The sequence below is a fragment of the Anolis carolinensis genome, chromosome 2 (assembly GCF_035594765.1).
Source record: "Anolis carolinensis isolate JA03-04 chromosome 2, rAnoCar3.1.pri, whole genome shotgun sequence".
Taxonomy (NCBI): domain Eukaryota; kingdom Metazoa; phylum Chordata; class Lepidosauria; order Squamata; family Dactyloidae; genus Anolis; species Anolis carolinensis.
Window position 1 is genome coordinate 186120928 of NC_085842.1, and position 19606 is coordinate 186140533.

Genomic DNA, 19606 nt, shown 5'->3' on the forward strand with positions numbered 1-19606 from the left:
TTGGAAGTGCAAATTATGAGAAATCTATCATATGGGAATATAGTAGATTTTTCATAATTTGCCTATTTTAAAGTTCAAATCATGATACAATATCAATATCAAGAATGCAGAATTGAACAGGTGTTTAACAGTATGTTAAAGCGCTGAGCTGCTGAACTTGTGGACCAAAAGGTCCCAGGTTCAAATCCTGGGAGCGGAATGAGCACCCGCTGTTAGCCCCAGCTCCTGCCAACCCAGCAGTTTGAAAACATGCAAATGTGAGTAGATCAATAGGTACAGCTCCAGAGGGAAGGTAACGGTGCTCCATGCAGTCATGCCAGCCACATGACCTTGGAGGTGTCTACGGACAATGCTGGCTCTTCGGCTTAGAAATGGAGATGAGCACCAACCCCCAGAGTCGGTCACGACTGGACTTAACGTCAGGGGAAAACCTTTTAAACCTTTTATTTCCACAGCAGTATTAGGACAACAACTGATATGAGTACTCAACTGATCAACTTTGCTAGGAGCAAAATTTGGGAGGGATAGAAGATATGTATTATTGTTCAGAAGGTGCTAGTGGTGGACTCCTGTTTTTATTCTGAAAAGTGTTGTGCTAATTCCATTGATCTCTCATGTTGAACCATTTCCTGAAACTGGCAATAAGGTCCCTGGAAACTCATGTGTGGGACTGTCCACTCAGTTCAAACACAACATTAGCCTCAGCTCAACTTCTCACAGATCTATAGAGGAAGGAAAATCATTCAACACTTGTTTCTAGATGGCTGGGAACTGGATGAGTGTTAATATGAACTGAAAATTAATCTAGAAAAGATAAAGAAGCATGTGTCATGTGCCCAGAGTGTTGGAGCTGAGTACAAAGGCTAATGTTGAAACAAGGCTTCAACATTGCATACAAATCTGAAAAGATGGCAATATTTTGCCAGTCTGAAGTGTTATCAGCTGTCTGCAGCTCAAGAGTTAACACATGAAAAAGTACCAACAATTTCTGAAAATTATGATTGTGTGAAAACACTGAATTTTCCAAAGACAATAACATCACATAGACCATTGTGTACATTTTACTGAAATGGTATACTGCTCTTAATGATTAAATATGGGATTTTTATATCATTACTATAGTATAATTCCTTTCTGTCTTCAAAATATTTGAAAAACATTTCTGTCCTGTCTTCTCTCTCTCTACGGTTTTCCTCATTATTTTATATGTAAATTTGCTATGAATAAAGATGCTTTGCCATATCTGTTGACAGTGTCATAACAGTGGCAACAGTTGTAATAACAAATAAACACAAGGCAAAACCATTCTATAGTAGGTAAATGTATAGAGGAAAAATGAAAAATACCTGGACATAGGCTCTGCAGGAGCGTTCCCGTTTCTGAAGCTGAATCCACAAAGATGGCAGTTACAAACACAGAATGTTTTTTAAAAAGTTAGTGTCAGAAGAAAAGCAATCATATAGAATATCTACTGAACAATTAATTTCTTGCAACCTCATTCTAGCATTATTCAACAGCAGATAATAAAAACAGTCTCTCAGCATTTCTGAAGTCCAACAACATGTTCAGTTATTTGTTATAAAAATAATTGAGACAAATTGTAAATAACACAGATTCTCTTGATAATTAACTCACTCTAGCATTTTTGAGACATTTTTTTCTAGAATTACCTTTTAATTTTTAAGACTTCATTGGAAAACGATGTGATGGTGATGAGATTTATCTGATTCAAAAACCCACCCTTGCTTGAATAAAATGAAGAATGCTTCCAGATGACTGATATGAGGAAAACCATCGTATGAATTCAGGCCTCAAGGAATCTGACCACCAAAACTGGTACAGAAAAATATCTAAGGGTGCATCTACATTATAGAATTAATACTGTTTGACACTATTTTAACTGCCATGACTCAATGCTATAGTTTTACAAGGTCTTTAGTCTTCTCTGCCAGAGCACTGATTCCTAACTAATTACAAATGCCAGGATTCCATAGCATTAAGCATTAAGTTAAAGTGGTGTTAATTCTACAGTATATAGTCACAGTTGTATCCCAGGATGCATCTTGACCTCAGTACTGATTACACAGACTATGGAAAGGTCTGGAGGATCAAAAAAGTATCAGAGTATAGGTAACTGACTTCCTATTCTGATATATATCCAGATTATACTTTTCTCACCTAAAAGAACTAGAGATTTCCTATTTTTTGATTTTTGTTAAAAATACCGATTTCTCATACTTTATATGTGGAACAAGAGAAAGTTCATGGCTGATATTGAGCCTTATTGTGGATTTCCCTGGCATGTGACTTTGGACTGTGTAGCATTTCAACAAGCATGGATTAAACTGTACCACAGAAATTAGGCAAGATAAAACTGTTTTTTAAAACATTTTGGGTTTTTTTTACTGTCTTTTTCTCCTCTCCCACATCATGAAAGTAATTACTTTAATCCAGTGTGACTAACTAGATGAACAAGCATTTATTTATCTCAATATTTTTTAAATTTTTTTTCAAAAATAAAGAGAATTTTAATTGAATTAAGGACATCATGGAATGGCTTTAAAATATCCCAAGAGTAGAATTACATCATTTGAGATTCTGTCTCAAATACCTGCAACCCAACATTTCTTTGTGTTATGACAAAAAAGACCTCTGCAGATTTACTTTTGATTAAACATACTTCCAGGCACTTTCAAGCAAAGAGCTTTTAATAACCACCTGATATTTGGAGAATTAATCATTGAGATCATGATTATGCAGACTCTCAATATTTGAATATAGGAAATCAATATCACTTGTATTTTAAATAAAAACATAACAAAAGTTTCAAATAATTTTTAATTTGTCCTGATTCCACTACCCAATTATATAATTACATATCAACTCATTTGTACAAGTACAAGTGTTCAAATTCAATTCCTCTTCTTTTATCCCATTCTCTAGCACTGAAAAAAACCTGCTGCACTGAGCTTCCCAGACATATGAAGCAGGTTTATAAAGCACATGAGTGGTTGTACAAAGCTGGGAGTATACCACAAAAAACAACTGAAGAAGCATTGCCCGTTTTTGGTCTAAAACTATTTTGTTGCTTGTGATTTCCTTTTTTTTTCATCATTTTAAAATGTATTTGTTATGCAATGCTTTTGACACGAAATAAATAAATAATTCATTAATCTGAATCAAGTTAATTATTTTTTTTTAGAAAATGAAGAAAATAGAGCATATCTGTTTAAAGCAATTTATGGGGAAAAGGCAAAACCTTTACTAGTCACCACTTTCTTCGTTTATTTATTTAAAAAAAGGAAGTTGCTGAGGAAATAATAACATGTCCATAAGTATACACAGTATGAGGCTATATGACACATGAAAAGAAGATGAAGAATAACTAAAACCTTTGAAAGGATACATAATGCACTGACAATTATTTCTCAAACCAAAGGGTTTTTCAAAGCTCATGAATAAAGCAAAAGAAGACAGTTCATAACAATAGTAAAAATTTGTGTACCCCGCTTTGTGCTGGTCATGGACCGTAATAAAGTGTAGTAGTAGTAGTAGTAGTAGTAAAAATGGGAAGAACATTACTAGGGGCCCATCTACATTGGCAGATAATTCAGTGTAGATGGCACATTAGCATTTAGCTTATGTGTTTAACCTGAGGTAAACCCTTTCATGAAGCTTACATTTGGGTTAAAAAGATGCCTGCAAAGATCCGGATCTTGGTAAGGGGGCTGTGGAGACAGACATCTGGGATTGCTAACCTGCACTCTGGGCTCAGGCATCCCAGGAAGATGGGGTGGCAGTGCCACCCTTGCCTCCTTGCATCCTGTTTTGCCTGCAAAACAAAGGGAAACTCTCCTTCCCTCTCTAATGCCAGTGCATAATCAGTAAGGGTAATGAAGGAAACTGAGAGCCTCCAGGCATAGTTATGGAGGGTTTCCTTTTGTTTTGCAGACAAAATGGGGTGCAGGAAGCAGGGGCGGTTCAACCATTAGGCGAAGTAAGCGGTTGCTGAAGGCACCATCCTCTAGGGGGCGCCTAGGAGGCGCCGTTGAGGCACCTCCGCCCAGGCGTGGCCTTCCTGCCTCCGCAGCCTGGTCTGCCTCTGTGGCCGCAGCCTTGCCTTCGCCCTCGAGGTCAGGTCTCCAGGCTACCTGGCCATGTTCCAGAAGCTTTCTCTTCTGACGGTAAACCCACACCAATGGCAGGCATCCTCAGAGGTTGTGAGGTCTATTGGATGCTAGGTAAGTGGGGTTTATATATCTGTGGAAAGTCCAGGGTGGGAGAGAGCTCTTGTCTGTTTGAGGCTAATGTGAATGTTGCAATTGGCCAGCTTGATTAGCATTTAATGGCCTTGCAGCTTCAAAGCCTGGCTGCTTCCTCCCTGGGGGCATCCTTGGTTGGGAGGTGTTAGCTGGCCCTGATTGTTTCCTGTCTGGATTTCCCCTGTTTTCAGAATGTTGTTCTTTATTTACTGTCCTGATTTTAGAGTTTTTTTTTAATACCGGAGGTCAGATTCCCTTTCGGTGGCCTTTTAATTCCTATGGATTCCTAAGGACCCTCAGGGGTCTTCCACACAGCTATATAGCCCAGAATATGAAAACAGAATAACCCACAATATCTGCCTTGATCTGGGTTATCTGAGTCCACACTTCTATATAATCCAGTTCAAAGCAGATAATATGGATTATCTGCCTTGATATTCTGGGTTATATAGCTGTGTGGAACGACCCTCAGTGCTCTTCCACACAGCCATATCACCCAGCATATCAAGGCAGAATAACCCACAATATCTTCTTTGAACTGGGTTATCTGAGTCCACACTGCCCTATATCCCAGAACTGTTTTTTCTGTTGATTGATCTATATATATATAAATGGTCTGTCCTTTTTTATCTTAATCTAAACAAAGAAACTACAACACCTAGAACCATGAAACTTAACAACACAATACCATGCCCTTGCGGCTGGGTTAAGACGACTAAGCCACAATTCACATTAACATCTGTGGCTAACACAAACCCAAACCCCCACAAAAACCATGTGCGCTTGCGTGGGATAGGCCCAGCGTGCGAAACTCACCCACCCCACCCCCATCCTCCACGCTCCCTCGCGCCCTTGCTCGCCGGCTACCGTGACCACCACTATCTTGGCCACCAGCCCCTGCACACCGCTGCTCGTCATCTCACAACTTCCCCGCACACTCCTAAGTGGCAGGGAAAGAGAACGGCAAAATCGGCGGCTTTCACTATCCTACAGATCCGGCAAATGAGCGAGGTGCCTTCCCGGCCTACGAAGCTACCAACAAGGAGGGAAGGAGGAAGACAAAAGCGGCGGTTTCTTCTGTCCTTCTCTTCACACAAACAGCCAAGAGCTAGGTGGGTTTCCTGTCTGAGGAGGTATCAGGAAGGAGAGAAGGAGGACGGTGAAACCGCAGCTTTTTCCCCTCCTTGACTTCGGACACCTATCGACCATGGTGGGGGGGAGGGGGAGGGAGGAAAAACGGCCTAACGGTGGCGGCGGAGCTCACCCCTAAAGGGGAATACCAGAGATTTTAAAACAACACGCCGCCACCGCCAGAACACCCACCCGCTTCCTTTTCCACTCAAGTTCTTCCTACCATAAAACAGGACACAATTCAAACAGTCCAGACAGATGGCCATCCAACTGCTGTACTATCATAAAATCTGAGGGTTCTCTAACACCACTCAGGAACAACCACTTCAACTTCCATCTACCATAACACAGGACACAATCCAAACACTCAACACAGATGGCCATCCAACTGCTCTAATATCATAAAATCCAAGGGTTCACAGAGACCCCTCATCAAGAACCACTTAAACTTCCTTCTACCATAAAACAGGACATAATCCAAACACTCCTCACAGATGGCCATCCAACCTCTGTAATATCATAACATCCTAAGGTTTGGAGACACCCCTCAGAAACATCCAGTTCAACTTCCTTCAACCATACAAGAGGACACAATCCAAACACTCCTGACAGATGTCCATCCAGCCTCTCCATAATAATAATAATAATAATGATAATAATAATAATCAACATCACATCACAGAATCAAACAGTTATGACAGACCCCTAAAGACCATCCAGTCCAACCCATTTCTCCCATGGAGGACACAATCCAAACACTCCTCGCAGATGCCCATCCAATACCTCCACAATAATAACAATAATCCCATCAGACAATCATACAGTTAGGACAGACCCCTAAACCCCATCCAGCCCAAACCATTTCTGCAATAGAGGACACAATCCAAGCACACCCAACAGATGGCCATCCAGCCTATAAATAATAACAATAACAATAACAATATCATGGAATCCTAAGGTTAGGAGAGACCCCTAAGGATCATCCAGTTCAACTTCCTTCTACCAATCCAAACACTCCTAACACATGGCCATCCAACCTCTACATAATAATGATAATAATAATAATAAAGATAATAAAAACAATAATAATCATAATACAACCATACAATCCAAGAGTTTGGAGAGACCCCAAAGGGCCATCCAGTCCAACCCTTCCACCATGCAGGACACAATCCAAGCACTCTTGACAGATGGCTATCCACCCTCTACATATGCCACAGCACCGTGTGGCCGGGCACAGCTAGTTTGTTGTAAAACATGATGTTTTGGTGCTTAATTTGTAAAATCATAATGTAAAGGGGTGTTTAATAGGCTTTTCCTTAATTATCCAACATTTTCACTTATCCAATGCTTTTATTTTTCAGTGATTGGTTGGGAGGGAGGGTGCCAAAATTCTGTTCACTTATACTTGAAAATTACCTAGGGCCGGCCCTGGCAGGGAGGCAAGGATTTTGCCCCATATATGGCCTCAAAATAGGGCATGAACCGGCATTCTGAATTCCAGTTTGTGCTGCATTTTGGCCAGTGTAAAAGGGTCCTCAGATTCTGCAATCCAGAAATTCCATCCAACCTTTACTTCACAAGTGTGCCCTTTGAAGCAGGTTTTGGAGGTGGTGGTGCTGGAAAATTGTGCAAAGGATTCTGATCCAATAGCATATGTCCTCTTAAATGCTCATCCTCTTGTGCAATAGAGTCAAAAGAAAATACGAATGTAAAGTTAAAAGGACATACGCATTTAAAGTAAAGGACATATGCATAACAATATTAATATTCACAAAGATAGTTCATTCTTTGTACATTTTGGAAGAAGTGGTAATTCAAAGAGATCATCATAAAAACAAAGCAAAATAAAGACCCAGGGGGGTTTGTGGCTTCTCTATGGTGTATTACAATGAAAAGTAACAGCAGAGTATATGAACAATACTGCTAATTTTCCACCTGTGGTCCAGATTCAGATATTACACTTGGACAAAGAAGGACATAAAATCTTGGACCAATAATGCTGAGCATAAAATTGGTTTCCTGAGTTCATAGGTGGCAAATCTGGTGATTTGACCAATGACATAGCAGTGTGAGCTGAAATTCTAGATCAGTAACTTGGTTAAATATATTTAATATAATACGTAACATTGCCTGTCCTGGCCCTCCAGTCCTGCCTCATGAGGTTGCAGCTATGAAAGGTTAAATTTAGGGTGATTCATGACATGATTTTTGGCATATTTTACGTGCAAAAAAGGTAAACTTATGAATCTCCCCACAAAAGAAGAATGTATTTTGAAGATTTTGCTAAATGGACATGATTTAATTTGATCAGAAAGAAGTTGCTGGATTAATTTTGAAAGGATTGGGAGCTGTTTTTTTAAATTCATATAAAGAGGAAAAAAATGAAAGTTTATGCTTATTAGATTTGAAGATATACAGTATATAGAATACTTCTTTAGTCATAAGAAAAGTAGGTTAGTTTGTTATTAAAGAGAAGTTTAAGAATATTTTAGATGTGGATGTTTGTGCTGAAGGGTAGAATCCAACTTGTGTGTACCTTTCAGTTGAGTAATTTAATTGTTGGTGTTTAATGTGACTTAATTTTATGTATTCTATCATTTTTGATAATATGTAGGGTAGTTGTCTAACATACATATTGTATGTACTGTAGTGTTTTTCAAAATTTAAAATATTTTTAAAATGTGGAAAGCTTGAGGGAGTTGGGCATTTTCAGTCTAGTAAAGAGAAGACTAAGGGGTGACATGAGTGTACTCTATAAAATCTAAAATGTGTCCCAGATAGGAGGGTTCAGGCTTGCTCTTGATGGATTGTCATCTTGACGTGGTGAGGGGGCTTGCGTGTTCCAATGAACCCGTGGGCACAACCACTGGAGTCATGCACTCCCAGGAGTGGCCACAGGGGAGGATCCAGACCAAGAACAATCCGAAGACCCAAAGACCTCAACAGCGGAGCAGGTGGAGGATAACATGATACATGTTACAACGGCTGTGAAGGCAGAAGAAGGCTGCAACAGACTGAGAAGCCACTCTCGTTGTGTTAATCACACCACTGTTGGAACCTCAATCTGTGAAGACTGTGTGTTGACCGGCCATGCACTGACCTCCACACATTTAAAAAAATCACGCACAGGCATTTTCCAAGAAATGGAGGACCATCATCCTCGAACTACGAGGGATCGCCTAAGTAAGGGTAGGACCAGGTCTATGGGTTTTAAAATACAGAAATGGCAGATTTTGATTGAAGATTAGAAGAAACCTCTTGACAGTAAAAGCTGTTTAACAGTGGAACCAATTCCCTAGAAAGGTGGTGGACTTTTTCCCCCTCAGAAGTCTTTAAATAGAGTCTGGACAGATGCCTGCTGGGGTACTCTAACTGGACTACTTGCATTGAGTCAGAGGATAAAGTTGATTGCATATGGGCCTACATCTTTTTTGCAAACATTATTATATATAAAATATCAAAGTATCAATGTTGGTTTACATTTTCATATTACATCAGTGATATGAATAGGAGAAAAATGATCTGAATGTGAAAAAGTAGTGTTGGGTACAAGACTGGACAGTTTTATAAAACAAAAGAAAAAAGAAGAAAAATTGCACTGGATGATATATTTTGTGTGGTCTTTGGCCTCTTCCACACAGCTGAATAAGATCCCACATTATCTGTTTTGAACTGGAATATGTGGTAGTATGGACTCAGATAACCCAGTTCAAAGAAAATATTGTGGGATTTTCTGCCTTGATATTCTGGTTTATATGACTGTGGAGGGGCCCTTCAATTACTATAGTAATTTACATTTATTTTGTAGTACTATTTTACAATTTATTTTATTATTACATATTTTATAATACTATTTGTTTTATCATACTATATTCCATGCATGCTCAATATTGTTATATGAATGCTTGTCCCATATGAATGCTTCAAATCCCTTACAATCCCAAAACATAGTGGACAACAGGGCCGGCCGAAGAAAATTTACAATACTAAGTGGGGATGGGGAAAAGCGCCCCCCCTCCCACCGGCGCCGCGGGAGGCGTGGCCATGTGCCTCCCGCAGCGCCGGCGGGCCCCGCCTCCCGCGCCCTGGCCCCGCCTCACGCCCAGCGTCCCCTGGCCCCGCCTCCCACGTAGCGTGGGAGGCGGGGTCAGGGCTAGTAGCGTGGGAGGCGGGGCCAGGGTTGGCCCCGCCTCCCGTCCAGCGTGCCCTGGCCCCGCCTCCCACGCTGCGTGGGAGGCGGGGCCAGGGCACGCTGGGCGGGAGGCGGGGCACCGCCCTGACGGTGCCCCGCCTCCCGCCCAGTGCGCCCTGGTCTAGCTGGCACCCCATTTTTAGACACACCCCATTTTTAGTTTGTATGGGAGGAAAGCATGTCTTAAAAGCAAAGAAACATAATAATAACAATAATGATAATAATTGTTGTTTTATGTTTGACGTTTTGTTCCTATGTATACACGCTACTGTAAGAAAATTGTGAGTTCGTTTACTATTTCTCTAAGGAAAGTAAAGCATTTAATGAGAGGGAAGATACAGTATTTATGTATTATGATACACAAACAGGAAAGATATTTCCTAAAATTCAAATGTCACATGTAAACATAAAAAGTGTTATTAATTATAATTAAAATTCCACTTTCATCTATATATATAAAAGAGTAATTAAATTTCAGCCTAGGACAAAACAACAAAACTACACATCCTAGAAACACTAAACTTGGCAGCACAACCCCTCATCCATGCCTCTACGTTCATACAACAAAAAGCTCCAGCTACTCCAGAAAATGGCCAGGCTTTGAGACTGCAAGGCTATTCACTGCTATTCCACCTGGCCAACAAAGGATTCCCATAAGGCACAGCAACGCATGGCCGGGCAAAGCTAGTAATATATATTAATAGAATTTTAGATATATACAGTATTACATATTCCAGAAACTTGGTTACTTATTGGGATCTGATGAAAGAAACACAATCTACCTGTTTTGAAAAAGTTGTACCAGCACTCAATTCAGCCCCAGTATTTTGAAACCTTGAAACCGTCTGTCTATGCATATACACTTGAGAGCAGACATACTGTAATTCTATAGGACTTATTGCGAAGTAAACACACATAAGACTGCACCACAGATGTCTATCTATGGATAGACAGAAATCCATAGTGTTTTTTTATTGTGCCAGAAGCTAACATACTACAAGTTGCTTCTGGTGTGAGAGAATCGGCTGCCTGCAAGGGCATTGCCCAGGGGACGCCTGGATGTGATACCATTCTGCTGGGAGGCTTCTCTTATGTCCCTGCATGCTAGGGCTGACAGATAGAAACTAACCCTTTAGGTCAGCAGTTCAGCCAGCACAAGGATTTAACCCATTGCGCCACTGCGGCTCCATAGGAGTGGTGATGCAAGCCAATTTTCCTTAAATAACTTCAAAACCAGACCACCCACCACATACATTTGTTTACTGTTAGGACCTACATCAAAGGTCTTTTTGTAGATCCCTTTGCTGCATTTGGATAGGTATGCCATGACTGATGACAGGGTTTTAGCCACTGTGGCCCCTTGTCTCTGGAACATTAGCCAGTTGATTTCCCCCCCTGCTATTTACCTAGGCTTCAGATGAGGAGCTCTGGTGTCCCTCCACATGTTTTGGCCCATTTCCTAAACCAGTCCTGGACAATACAGTCAACACTGAGCAATTAAGGGAGCCACAACAGCCAGTGTACTTTAGTGATTTGCGCACTGGACAACAACTCTAGAGTTGTTCCTGCTGAACAGCAGATTCAGTTCCTGCTGATCCATGGAAGCCCACTGGGTGACATTAGGTGAGTCACACTTTCTCAGCCTCAGTGATACATTGGCCTTAGGGTTTGCCATAAGTTGGAAATGGCTTGGAGACAACGCAACAAACAGGGCCACAGTTGCTCACTATAAAGAATGCTTTTAGTACATATGATTATTGTACTTACAATATGAATTTGCATTTTATTGTTGCTAGCCTTTCCATTACTGATTGAATTTAAATGCTATCCTTAAAATTTCTGTAAATGGCTTTGGGATTCTGTTTATACCTGGAAAAGGGTATACAGAAGTGTTAAGCAAGCATGTCTGAAATAAATCACAGATATATTGTACAAGACTCTGTTTTTCAATTTGCCAGGGAAGACTCAGAAGATGGTATTCACTCTTCTGGCAACATAAGATATGTTTGCACCTGAAACTTTTTCGTATGCAAAGTGGGTGCTGTGCCAGGGAGCTACAGTACATTGGAAAATGTGGGTGACAATACTGTAGTCATCTTTGTAGACTTATGGAAGATCTACACCACAGAATGAATGGTCTGGTACTACAGTACTTTAACTGCCATAGCTCAATGTTATGGGAAGTGTAGTTTGGGCAACAAAAGGAACCAGCATTCTTTGCAGAGAAAGCTACTTTGTAAAATCACAACTCCCATGATTCTATACCATTGAGCCATGGTAGTTAAAACGGTGTCAAACTGTATTACTTCTACAGTGTAGAAGATGCACTCTAAGTCACAAATAATCCTTAATTGTTTCTGATGCTTCCTCACTGTAAACGAAATAAAGGTATGTTGTCAAAGGCTTTCATGGCCAGAATAACTGGGTTGCTGTGTGTTTTCCTGGCTGTATGGCCATGTTCCAGAAGCATTCTCTCCTGACGTTTCACCCACATAAATGTCAGGCATTCTCAGAGGCTGTGAGGTCTGTTGGAAACTAGGCAAGTGGGGTTTATATAGCTGTGGAATGTCCAGGGTGGGAGAAAAAACTCTTGTCTGTCTGAGGCAGGTGTGAATGTTGCTATTGATCACCTTGATTAGCATTGAGTAGCCTTGCAGCTTCAAAGCCTGGCTGTGTCCTGCCAGGGTAAATCCTTTGTTGAGAGGTGTTAGCTGGCCCTGATTGATTCATGTCTGGAATTTCTCTGTTTTCGGAGTGTTGTTCCTTATGTACTGGCCTGATTTTATTTTTAAAAATACTGGTAGTCAGATTTTGTTCAATTTCATGGTTTCCTCCTTTCTGTCGAAACTGTCTACATGCTGTTGTTGAAGGCTTTAATGGCTGGAATCACTGGGTTGCTGTGAGTTTTCCGGGCTGTATGGCCATCTTCCAGAAGCATTCTCTCCTGACGTTTCGCCCACATCTATGGCAAGCATCCTCAGAGGTTGTGAGGTCTGTTAGAAACTAGGCAAGTGGGTTTATATAATAATATCCAGGGTGGGAGAAAACTCTTGTCTGCCTGTGGCAAGTGTGAATGTTGCAATTGGCCACCTTGATTAGTTTGTGATTCCTTTATTTTATCACTTTTAAACTTATTTATCATGCAATTCTTTTGACACAAAATAAATAAATAAACCTTGATTAGCACTGAATAGCCTGGCAGCTTCATGCCTGGCTGTTTCCTGCATATGGGAATCCTTTGTTGGGAGGTATTAGCTAGCCCTGAATGTTTCTGAGTCTGGAATTCCCCACAGAAATGCTGGACCACTCTTAACAACCACCGTGTCAGTCTACACAGAGAAGTGATTGATATCCACAAGCATGTGGACAATTTCAGCAGAAAGGAGGAAAACATGAAACATGAAAACATTTCCTCCTGACCTCACAACTTCTGAGGATAGAATCACTATGCACAAACCTCTTTATTCCCCCACCCAGAACATTCTACATATATATAAACCTACTTGCCTAGTTTCCAGCAGACCTCACAAACTCTGAGGATGTCTGCCAGAAATGCAGGCGAAACGTCAGGAGAGAATGCTTCAGGAACATAGTCATACAGACAGGAAAAAACACAGCAACTCAGTATCCACATGCTTGTGTGATAATAAAATAAAGATAGAAATGTGTGCGCAAGCATGGAAACAATTTCCTCGCCTCATGTACTTCCAACTCTTCTTGAAGGCTACTTCCAACGAGTTGGGACTCTCGGCAAGCAGGACCCTCTCCGAATAATTTCAGAACGCCAGACCATGTTTTTCCACCGCCCAGGCTGCCTGGCTGCCTCTGGCGAAGTGTACTCTACCTTGCTTCCTACCCCCCCCCCCCCCCCGCCCCTCTCCCTGGCTGGTCCCGGCTCCGCTCGTGATTAGTGAACCGGGAGCAGCTCCAAAGGCTTGCAGCGCTCTCGTTGGCCGAGCCTGCCGCCCGTCTAACGGAGGGTGAAGGGGGAGGATCTGCGTGAGCATAGGCTGCAGGGCGGCCGCTGCCTGTGCCTGTCGGTGTCGGGGGCTGGTGCGCGAGGGGAGGAGGAGGGGGGCCGCGCACGCGCTCGGGTTTGGAGGAGGAGGAGGGGGGGCTGCGTGAGCGCGCTGACTGGCTGGCTGGCAGGCAGGCTCTCGTGCCCTGTCTCGGCCAAGATGGCGGCGGGGGCGGCAGCAGCGGCGGCGGCGGCAGTGGCCCGGCTGGAAGGCCGCGAGTTCGAATACCTCATGAAGAAGCGCTCGGTGACCATCGGCCGTAACTCCTCGCAGGGCTCGGTGGACGTGAGCATGGGCCACTCCAGCTTCATCTCCCGGCGGCACCTCGAGATCCTCACCGCCCGCCCAGGCCCCGGCCGTTTCCAATAACAGCAAACGGGCGAGGGTGTGTAGCGCGGGAAGCGGGGCCAACCCTGGCCCCGCCTCCCACGGCGTCGACAGCGCCCCCTAGCGGCTGCGCCCGAGGCCACGGCTTAACGGGCCTCATAGGTCAAACCGGCCCTGGTGGACAATATGGACATGGACTTTTGGCATCTTCCCAAAGAAGATACTCACATTTGTTCACACCTGTGCTATAAATCACTACATACCTCCTGAGTTCTGTTCAGTACAGTATGCTTCATTCAATTGTGTAGTCAGCTTAGTTAGGTAGTGTGAAGTTGGAATCCATATTGCTGACATACAGCCAATCCATGTTGAATTTTTTCCAGTTTGCTTTAAGTTTAAAAGACAGTAATCTGTGGGTGATTCTTTGTCCATTAGATAGTAAACTGTTTGCAAAGCATGAGAAATATTCTTTGCAAAATGGCTGCCAAAGCATGGACGGGCAGTTCTCACACTCACACACAGTTCTATTTGTAGGATCCCTGATTTCGGTAGTTTGCTTGGATTGTTTTAGGTTTGGCACAAGAGCTTGATAACATAGAAGACCTCATCACCAGGATGTTATACCTCTGCATAGATCTGCATTCAGTAGAACACAGTTCCCACTTCCTAACAGATGCTGCATAGCCTTGAATGGTGCACTCAAGAATAGCTGAAAAGTGGAAGTTGTACACTGGTGGTGTTCTGTATCCTTGTTTTACTTTTGGCAGAAGAGACCTCTGGCTCTCTTTTTGATACAACAATGTTGAGGTAGTCAGGTATTATTGATTAGGTTTGCCTGTTCTTAACATCTACTTTAAATTCCAGGGTTGACAAAATAATTGGAGGCCTTAAAGGCAAGGAAAACTGAATCTATTTTCTAAAAGTATTGTGGGACCTTGGGAGCCTGTAAGGGCACTTCCCACAACTTAGGTGCCATTCAGTGATTTGACGATGAAGCACTTTTGAGCACGTAGTCACCTTCCATAATTGTCTGTAAGGCATGAGTTTCTGTTACGTAGTTCAGTTCCCATTCCATCATTTGCACTGGGGTGATGGGAATTGTCTGGGGACTGCCTGTTTCACAGATTCAGGCAGTTGGAAAATCAGTCATCTGTACCTACAATCAGCTTTTGTAGATTACTCAACCATAGCCTTTTTTTAGCTATAGGGGCTAGATCAGGGGTGTCAAACTCATTTTCATTGTGGGCCACATCAACTTTGCGGTTGCTTTCAAAGGGCCACTGAATCTATGGATGGAGGATTTGTGGATATAGAGAGCCAACTATAATTTTTTTATATAGTGGCTGGTTGTAAAGATGTGTGAGGGAAGAATCTTTTTGATCCCACCGCTGCCACCAATTTGTACAGATGTGTGACAGGGATGGAATCTCTTTTTGATCCCACCACACACACAGATACCACCAATTATAAAGATGTCTTATGGATGTTGATTTTAATTAATTATTTATTTAATTATCTTCTTCGCTGCCACCAATGGAGGAGATGTCAGGCAGATGGCACTGGTTCTTTTTAATGATTTCTTTGTTTATTTTACCTCAGATGATGATGTTGCTTAACTTGGTATATAATTGTGACAGAGACTTAGATGGAATTAAATCAAAACAAGTTTATTGCTTGTACAGAGCTTGATGGTTTCTTATAACTTTTTAAAGGCACTTAGCTTAATGGTTACAAACAGATATGAGGTGTTCAAACTTTCAAAATATTTCTTCCTCTCAGCTAAACTAAAACCTGATCCTCCTGGATCTACTGGGATTAACTTTCCCTAATCCACAGCCTCTGTAAATGACCCTAAACAAGTCCCCTAACTTGCTTAGTCTGGCCTAATAGAGGTCTGTCCTTCTGGTTCCCTTCAGTCTTGAAACCAGACTGCTCCCTGTGATTTAAAATCACAGACTGTCTAAAATAAATCCTTTTATTTTAGACCTGACTCAAATTCTTTTATTTGAGTCACCCTGATCCTCCACATGAGAATCAGTCTTCTTCCTGCGACTAAAAATCACAGACTGAAACTGGGTTTTAAAACATTCCCCTTTTCCTTTCCAAATGGCGGTTGGCTCCGCCCCCGTTGTCATAGCAACCGGTTCTTCAATGCTGGTATTAACAGCTCTAATACTCACCATTTTAAATTAACTAAACCTGACTGTTTAAACAAATCAAATAAACATGTCATCATTAAACAAAATAAAATCATACACTTCTTTACACTGGTGCCTTTTAGTTTTTACCCTACTTGACTCCTATCACTTTTGAGTATCCACCATACTGGGGATAACGGGAATTGCAACCCAACAGCACTTCTGACTCTGAGGTTGGGGGAAGATTAAAGGACATTTTAAAGTCAGACATCATATCCACAATCCTTGTATCTAAATTCAAATGACACTATCCTAACTAAGCAGAACAAACTGCAACCTCTCCAACATCTGGAGGACCACATAAAATAACCTGGTGGGCTGAATTTGACACATAAGGGCTTAGAAGGAAAGAGGAATGGCACCTGTATCACAACAATGGCCACTAGGTGCATTTGTATAGAATCACAGAATTGCAGATTTGGAAGAGACCACAAAGGCCATGAATTTTTAAATTCATGTAGTCTAACTTTACCTTATACAGAAAAGTTAATATTTGTGAAGCCTGGAAAAAATAACATTGCTTGCATTCAGTCTGTCATTTTCAAATGAATTACATTGTCTGAACTGGGGACATATTTGTGTCATCTTGTCACACTGTCTTGAAACGTTTCCACTTTGTTTCTTCATCAAATGTTGACACTGTGTTTGTGAAAATATTTCTAATCATATGCTTCATGAAACTTTGTCTTACAAGGTTAACAATATGCAGGAATAAATTTTCAAATTCAATACTATTCTTAGTTATTATTCTGTATAATTTACATGCTCTACAAAATTTTAGGGGAGAAAATGTCTATATATCTCTTAAGGATGCAATTATCCATTGACTCCCCAGGGGATTTTTGAGTGCCGATGACCCAGTAAATCACAGTTGCCATCAGATTTTCTGTTTCTAAGCAATGTAATTGAACATACAGTTGCTTAGCAACTCCAGGCATACCTGGATAATAAACATGTCCTTGGATCTTTTTTAGCTTGAATCCTGCTCATGATTTTCAGCAAAAAAAATCTTCAGTAACTGTCAATGTTATTCAGTACTATTTGAAGAAGCAAAACTATAGAGGGTAGACAAAAAAATCATCCATGGTGATTTCAATAAGTGTGTTATCTATTTAAATAAAGTGTTAAGACTGAAGTAGCAATGCAGCAAAATTCAATGGAAGAATGGAATGTACCACTTCAGAACACAATGGGAGGAATCTTCATACCTTTGAATATTTCCCTGCCATAAAAGCTCCCTCCTGGACTAGTTTTCTACAATGAATGGGTTTTGTCAAGGGTATATTATTCAAAAATGGAATCCCCAACTTGTAGTCTGAAATCATAATCAGCTGTCTAACGTCAGTATTTAACTATTTTCTTCTGCTACATATTTCAATTTGTCCCTAGTCAATTAATCTTATGAATTTTAATTGAGAGTAAGTATGAAAACCTGACACATAGAACAGAAAGAAAACGAAAGCATTTTTGTAAGCATTATAGTTCTATCATTATATTTTTATAATACTGTTCTATTTGAGATTGTACTGGTCAACCTCCATTTTTGCAAGTACATGTATTAAATATTTTCATAGAATCACAGAATCATAGAGTGGGAAGATACGACACAGGCTATCCTGCCTTGCAGGAAAAGCACAATCAAAGCACCCCCATCACCCAGCCTTTGTCTAAAAGCCTCCAAAGAAGAAGCTTCCATCACACTCTGAGACTGTGAATTCCACTGTTGAACAGCTCTTAGGGTCAGAAAGTTATTCCTAAGTTTAGGAAAGTTTAAGAGGAATCTCCTTTCCTGCAATTTTAACCCATTGCTCTGAATCCTAGTCTCCAGGGCAGCAGAAAACAAGCCTGCGTCTGTTTCCTTAAGGCATCCTTTCAAAAACTGAAACATTCATGACTATCATGTTTCCTCTCAATCTTCTCTTCAGCGGGCTAAACATGCTCAGCTCTTTAAGTCACTCCTTACAGGGCATGGTTTCCAGAATTTTGATCATTTTAGTCACCCTCATCTGGACATTCTTAATTTAATTAATCACTATCATGATTTTGTACAGAGGCTATTTCCTTCCCATGGTTTTAGGATTACAGTGTAATTCTGCTACCCTAGGCATACTTATCTTGTAGTAAATATAATTAAACGCAATGGAATTTCTGAGTAATTGGGAAAGGTCTGCATAGTAAATTAGTAAATACTAATTTACTATGCAGACTTTTCCCAATTACCCAGAAATTCCATTATGTTTATTTATATTTACTACAAGATACGTATGCCTAGGATAGCAGAGGTATACTGCAAATAGTTCAAGTTTCATTAGTTTTAATTTAATTGTTTATTTAATTGATTGTTTAACTTTAATATGATAATATATTGTCTAATTTGTTGTAAAGTTTCTTGGATCCCACAGTCTAGAACCCCTTTCTCCAATGCTTGGCTTGTAGCCTAGTTCTCAACTGCTGTTCATCAGATGGAAATCAACCGAATTAGTCAAGATGGAATGCTCATGGTGAGAGATCATGGTAACCCATTGTCTTGGGAAACAAATTGGCAAGGTTTCTGGATATCCACATAGTGGTCCTGTCCAGAAAGGATTTCCATCAATGGTATTTTATATTTCTCACTCTAACGTTTCTTATACTGTAAGAAGCAGATACATGTCATTTACAAAAGTTACATGTTTTACAATTGAAAACAATTTGAATACTTTTAGGAAGCTCACCAGTTTTAACAGTATACAGCTTGTAGACAAAACAGTGTTAACAATGTAAGAGTTAAAAGTGTGTGTGTGAGAGTGTATGTATGTGCATGTTTATGATGAGTGGGTGGTATCTGGGAATGATATAGAGGGAGGCTGGCAAGAGCAACCTGCCCTCAAGAGGACAGATATCACATGCAAAAGGATGAAGAAACCACTGGCTTCTTTTTAACTCTCCTTTTTGCTCTGTGTTTCTAATTTTCCTTGCTCTTCCTATCTCAAAATATAGGAAAATTAGATTTGTGGGGAGTTTCTTTGAATTAGAAAAAGCGGTATGGGTGGTATCATCATCATCATCATCATCATCATCATCATCATCATCATCATCATCATCATCATCATCATCATCATCATCATGGAAGCCCCACAGTGGATGCAAGCCAGTCAGCAATGTCTTCTCTGAATATGTGGCTTGTGTCTCATCTCATTTTATCTTTTGGTGAATGAGCAAGTATCTACAATTATTCTGGGAGAGGAAAAATGCAACGTTCTGCCAAATTACTCTGGAATATAATTTGCCAAGAGATATCCATAACCTGTGATTCATTCCTATTATCCACATAGATAAGCTCATAAAGTGTTTTCTCCAGCTCTTCATAAGTTAAGATGATCCAGAGGGTTAGAAAAGCACTGATTACCTTGATTCAAATGAGAGATGTGGATGACTTCTCATAGGAAAATCATGAGGGGGGGGGACACCCTCTTTTGCTTTTGGGGTTTACTT

General features: G+C 40.9%; 1 protein-coding gene and 1 long non-coding RNA gene across 21 annotated transcripts in view; both read right to left on the reverse strand.

Moving 5' to 3' along the window:
* adgrl3 (adhesion G protein-coupled receptor L3) overlaps positions 1 to 19606 on the reverse strand; it is a 463017-nt gene that overhangs the window by 153859 nt on the left and 289552 nt on the right. For all 20 annotated transcript variants that reach the window (XM_062974088.1, XM_062974092.1, XM_062974094.1 and 17 more), the window contains one exon: positions 1347 to 1385. In XM_062974088.1, the coding sequence (XP_062830158.1) occupies positions 1347 to 1385 (39 nt within the window). The remainder of the gene's footprint in view (positions 1 to 1346; positions 1386 to 19606) is intronic.
* LOC134297136 (uncharacterized) lies at positions 15581 to 19598 on the reverse strand. Its single transcript, XR_010003897.1, has 2 exons — positions 15921 to 19598; positions 15581 to 15890 (listed from the first exon to the last, which is right to left on the reverse strand). It is a non-coding gene; the product is annotated as an uncharacterized LOC134297136 (long non-coding RNA).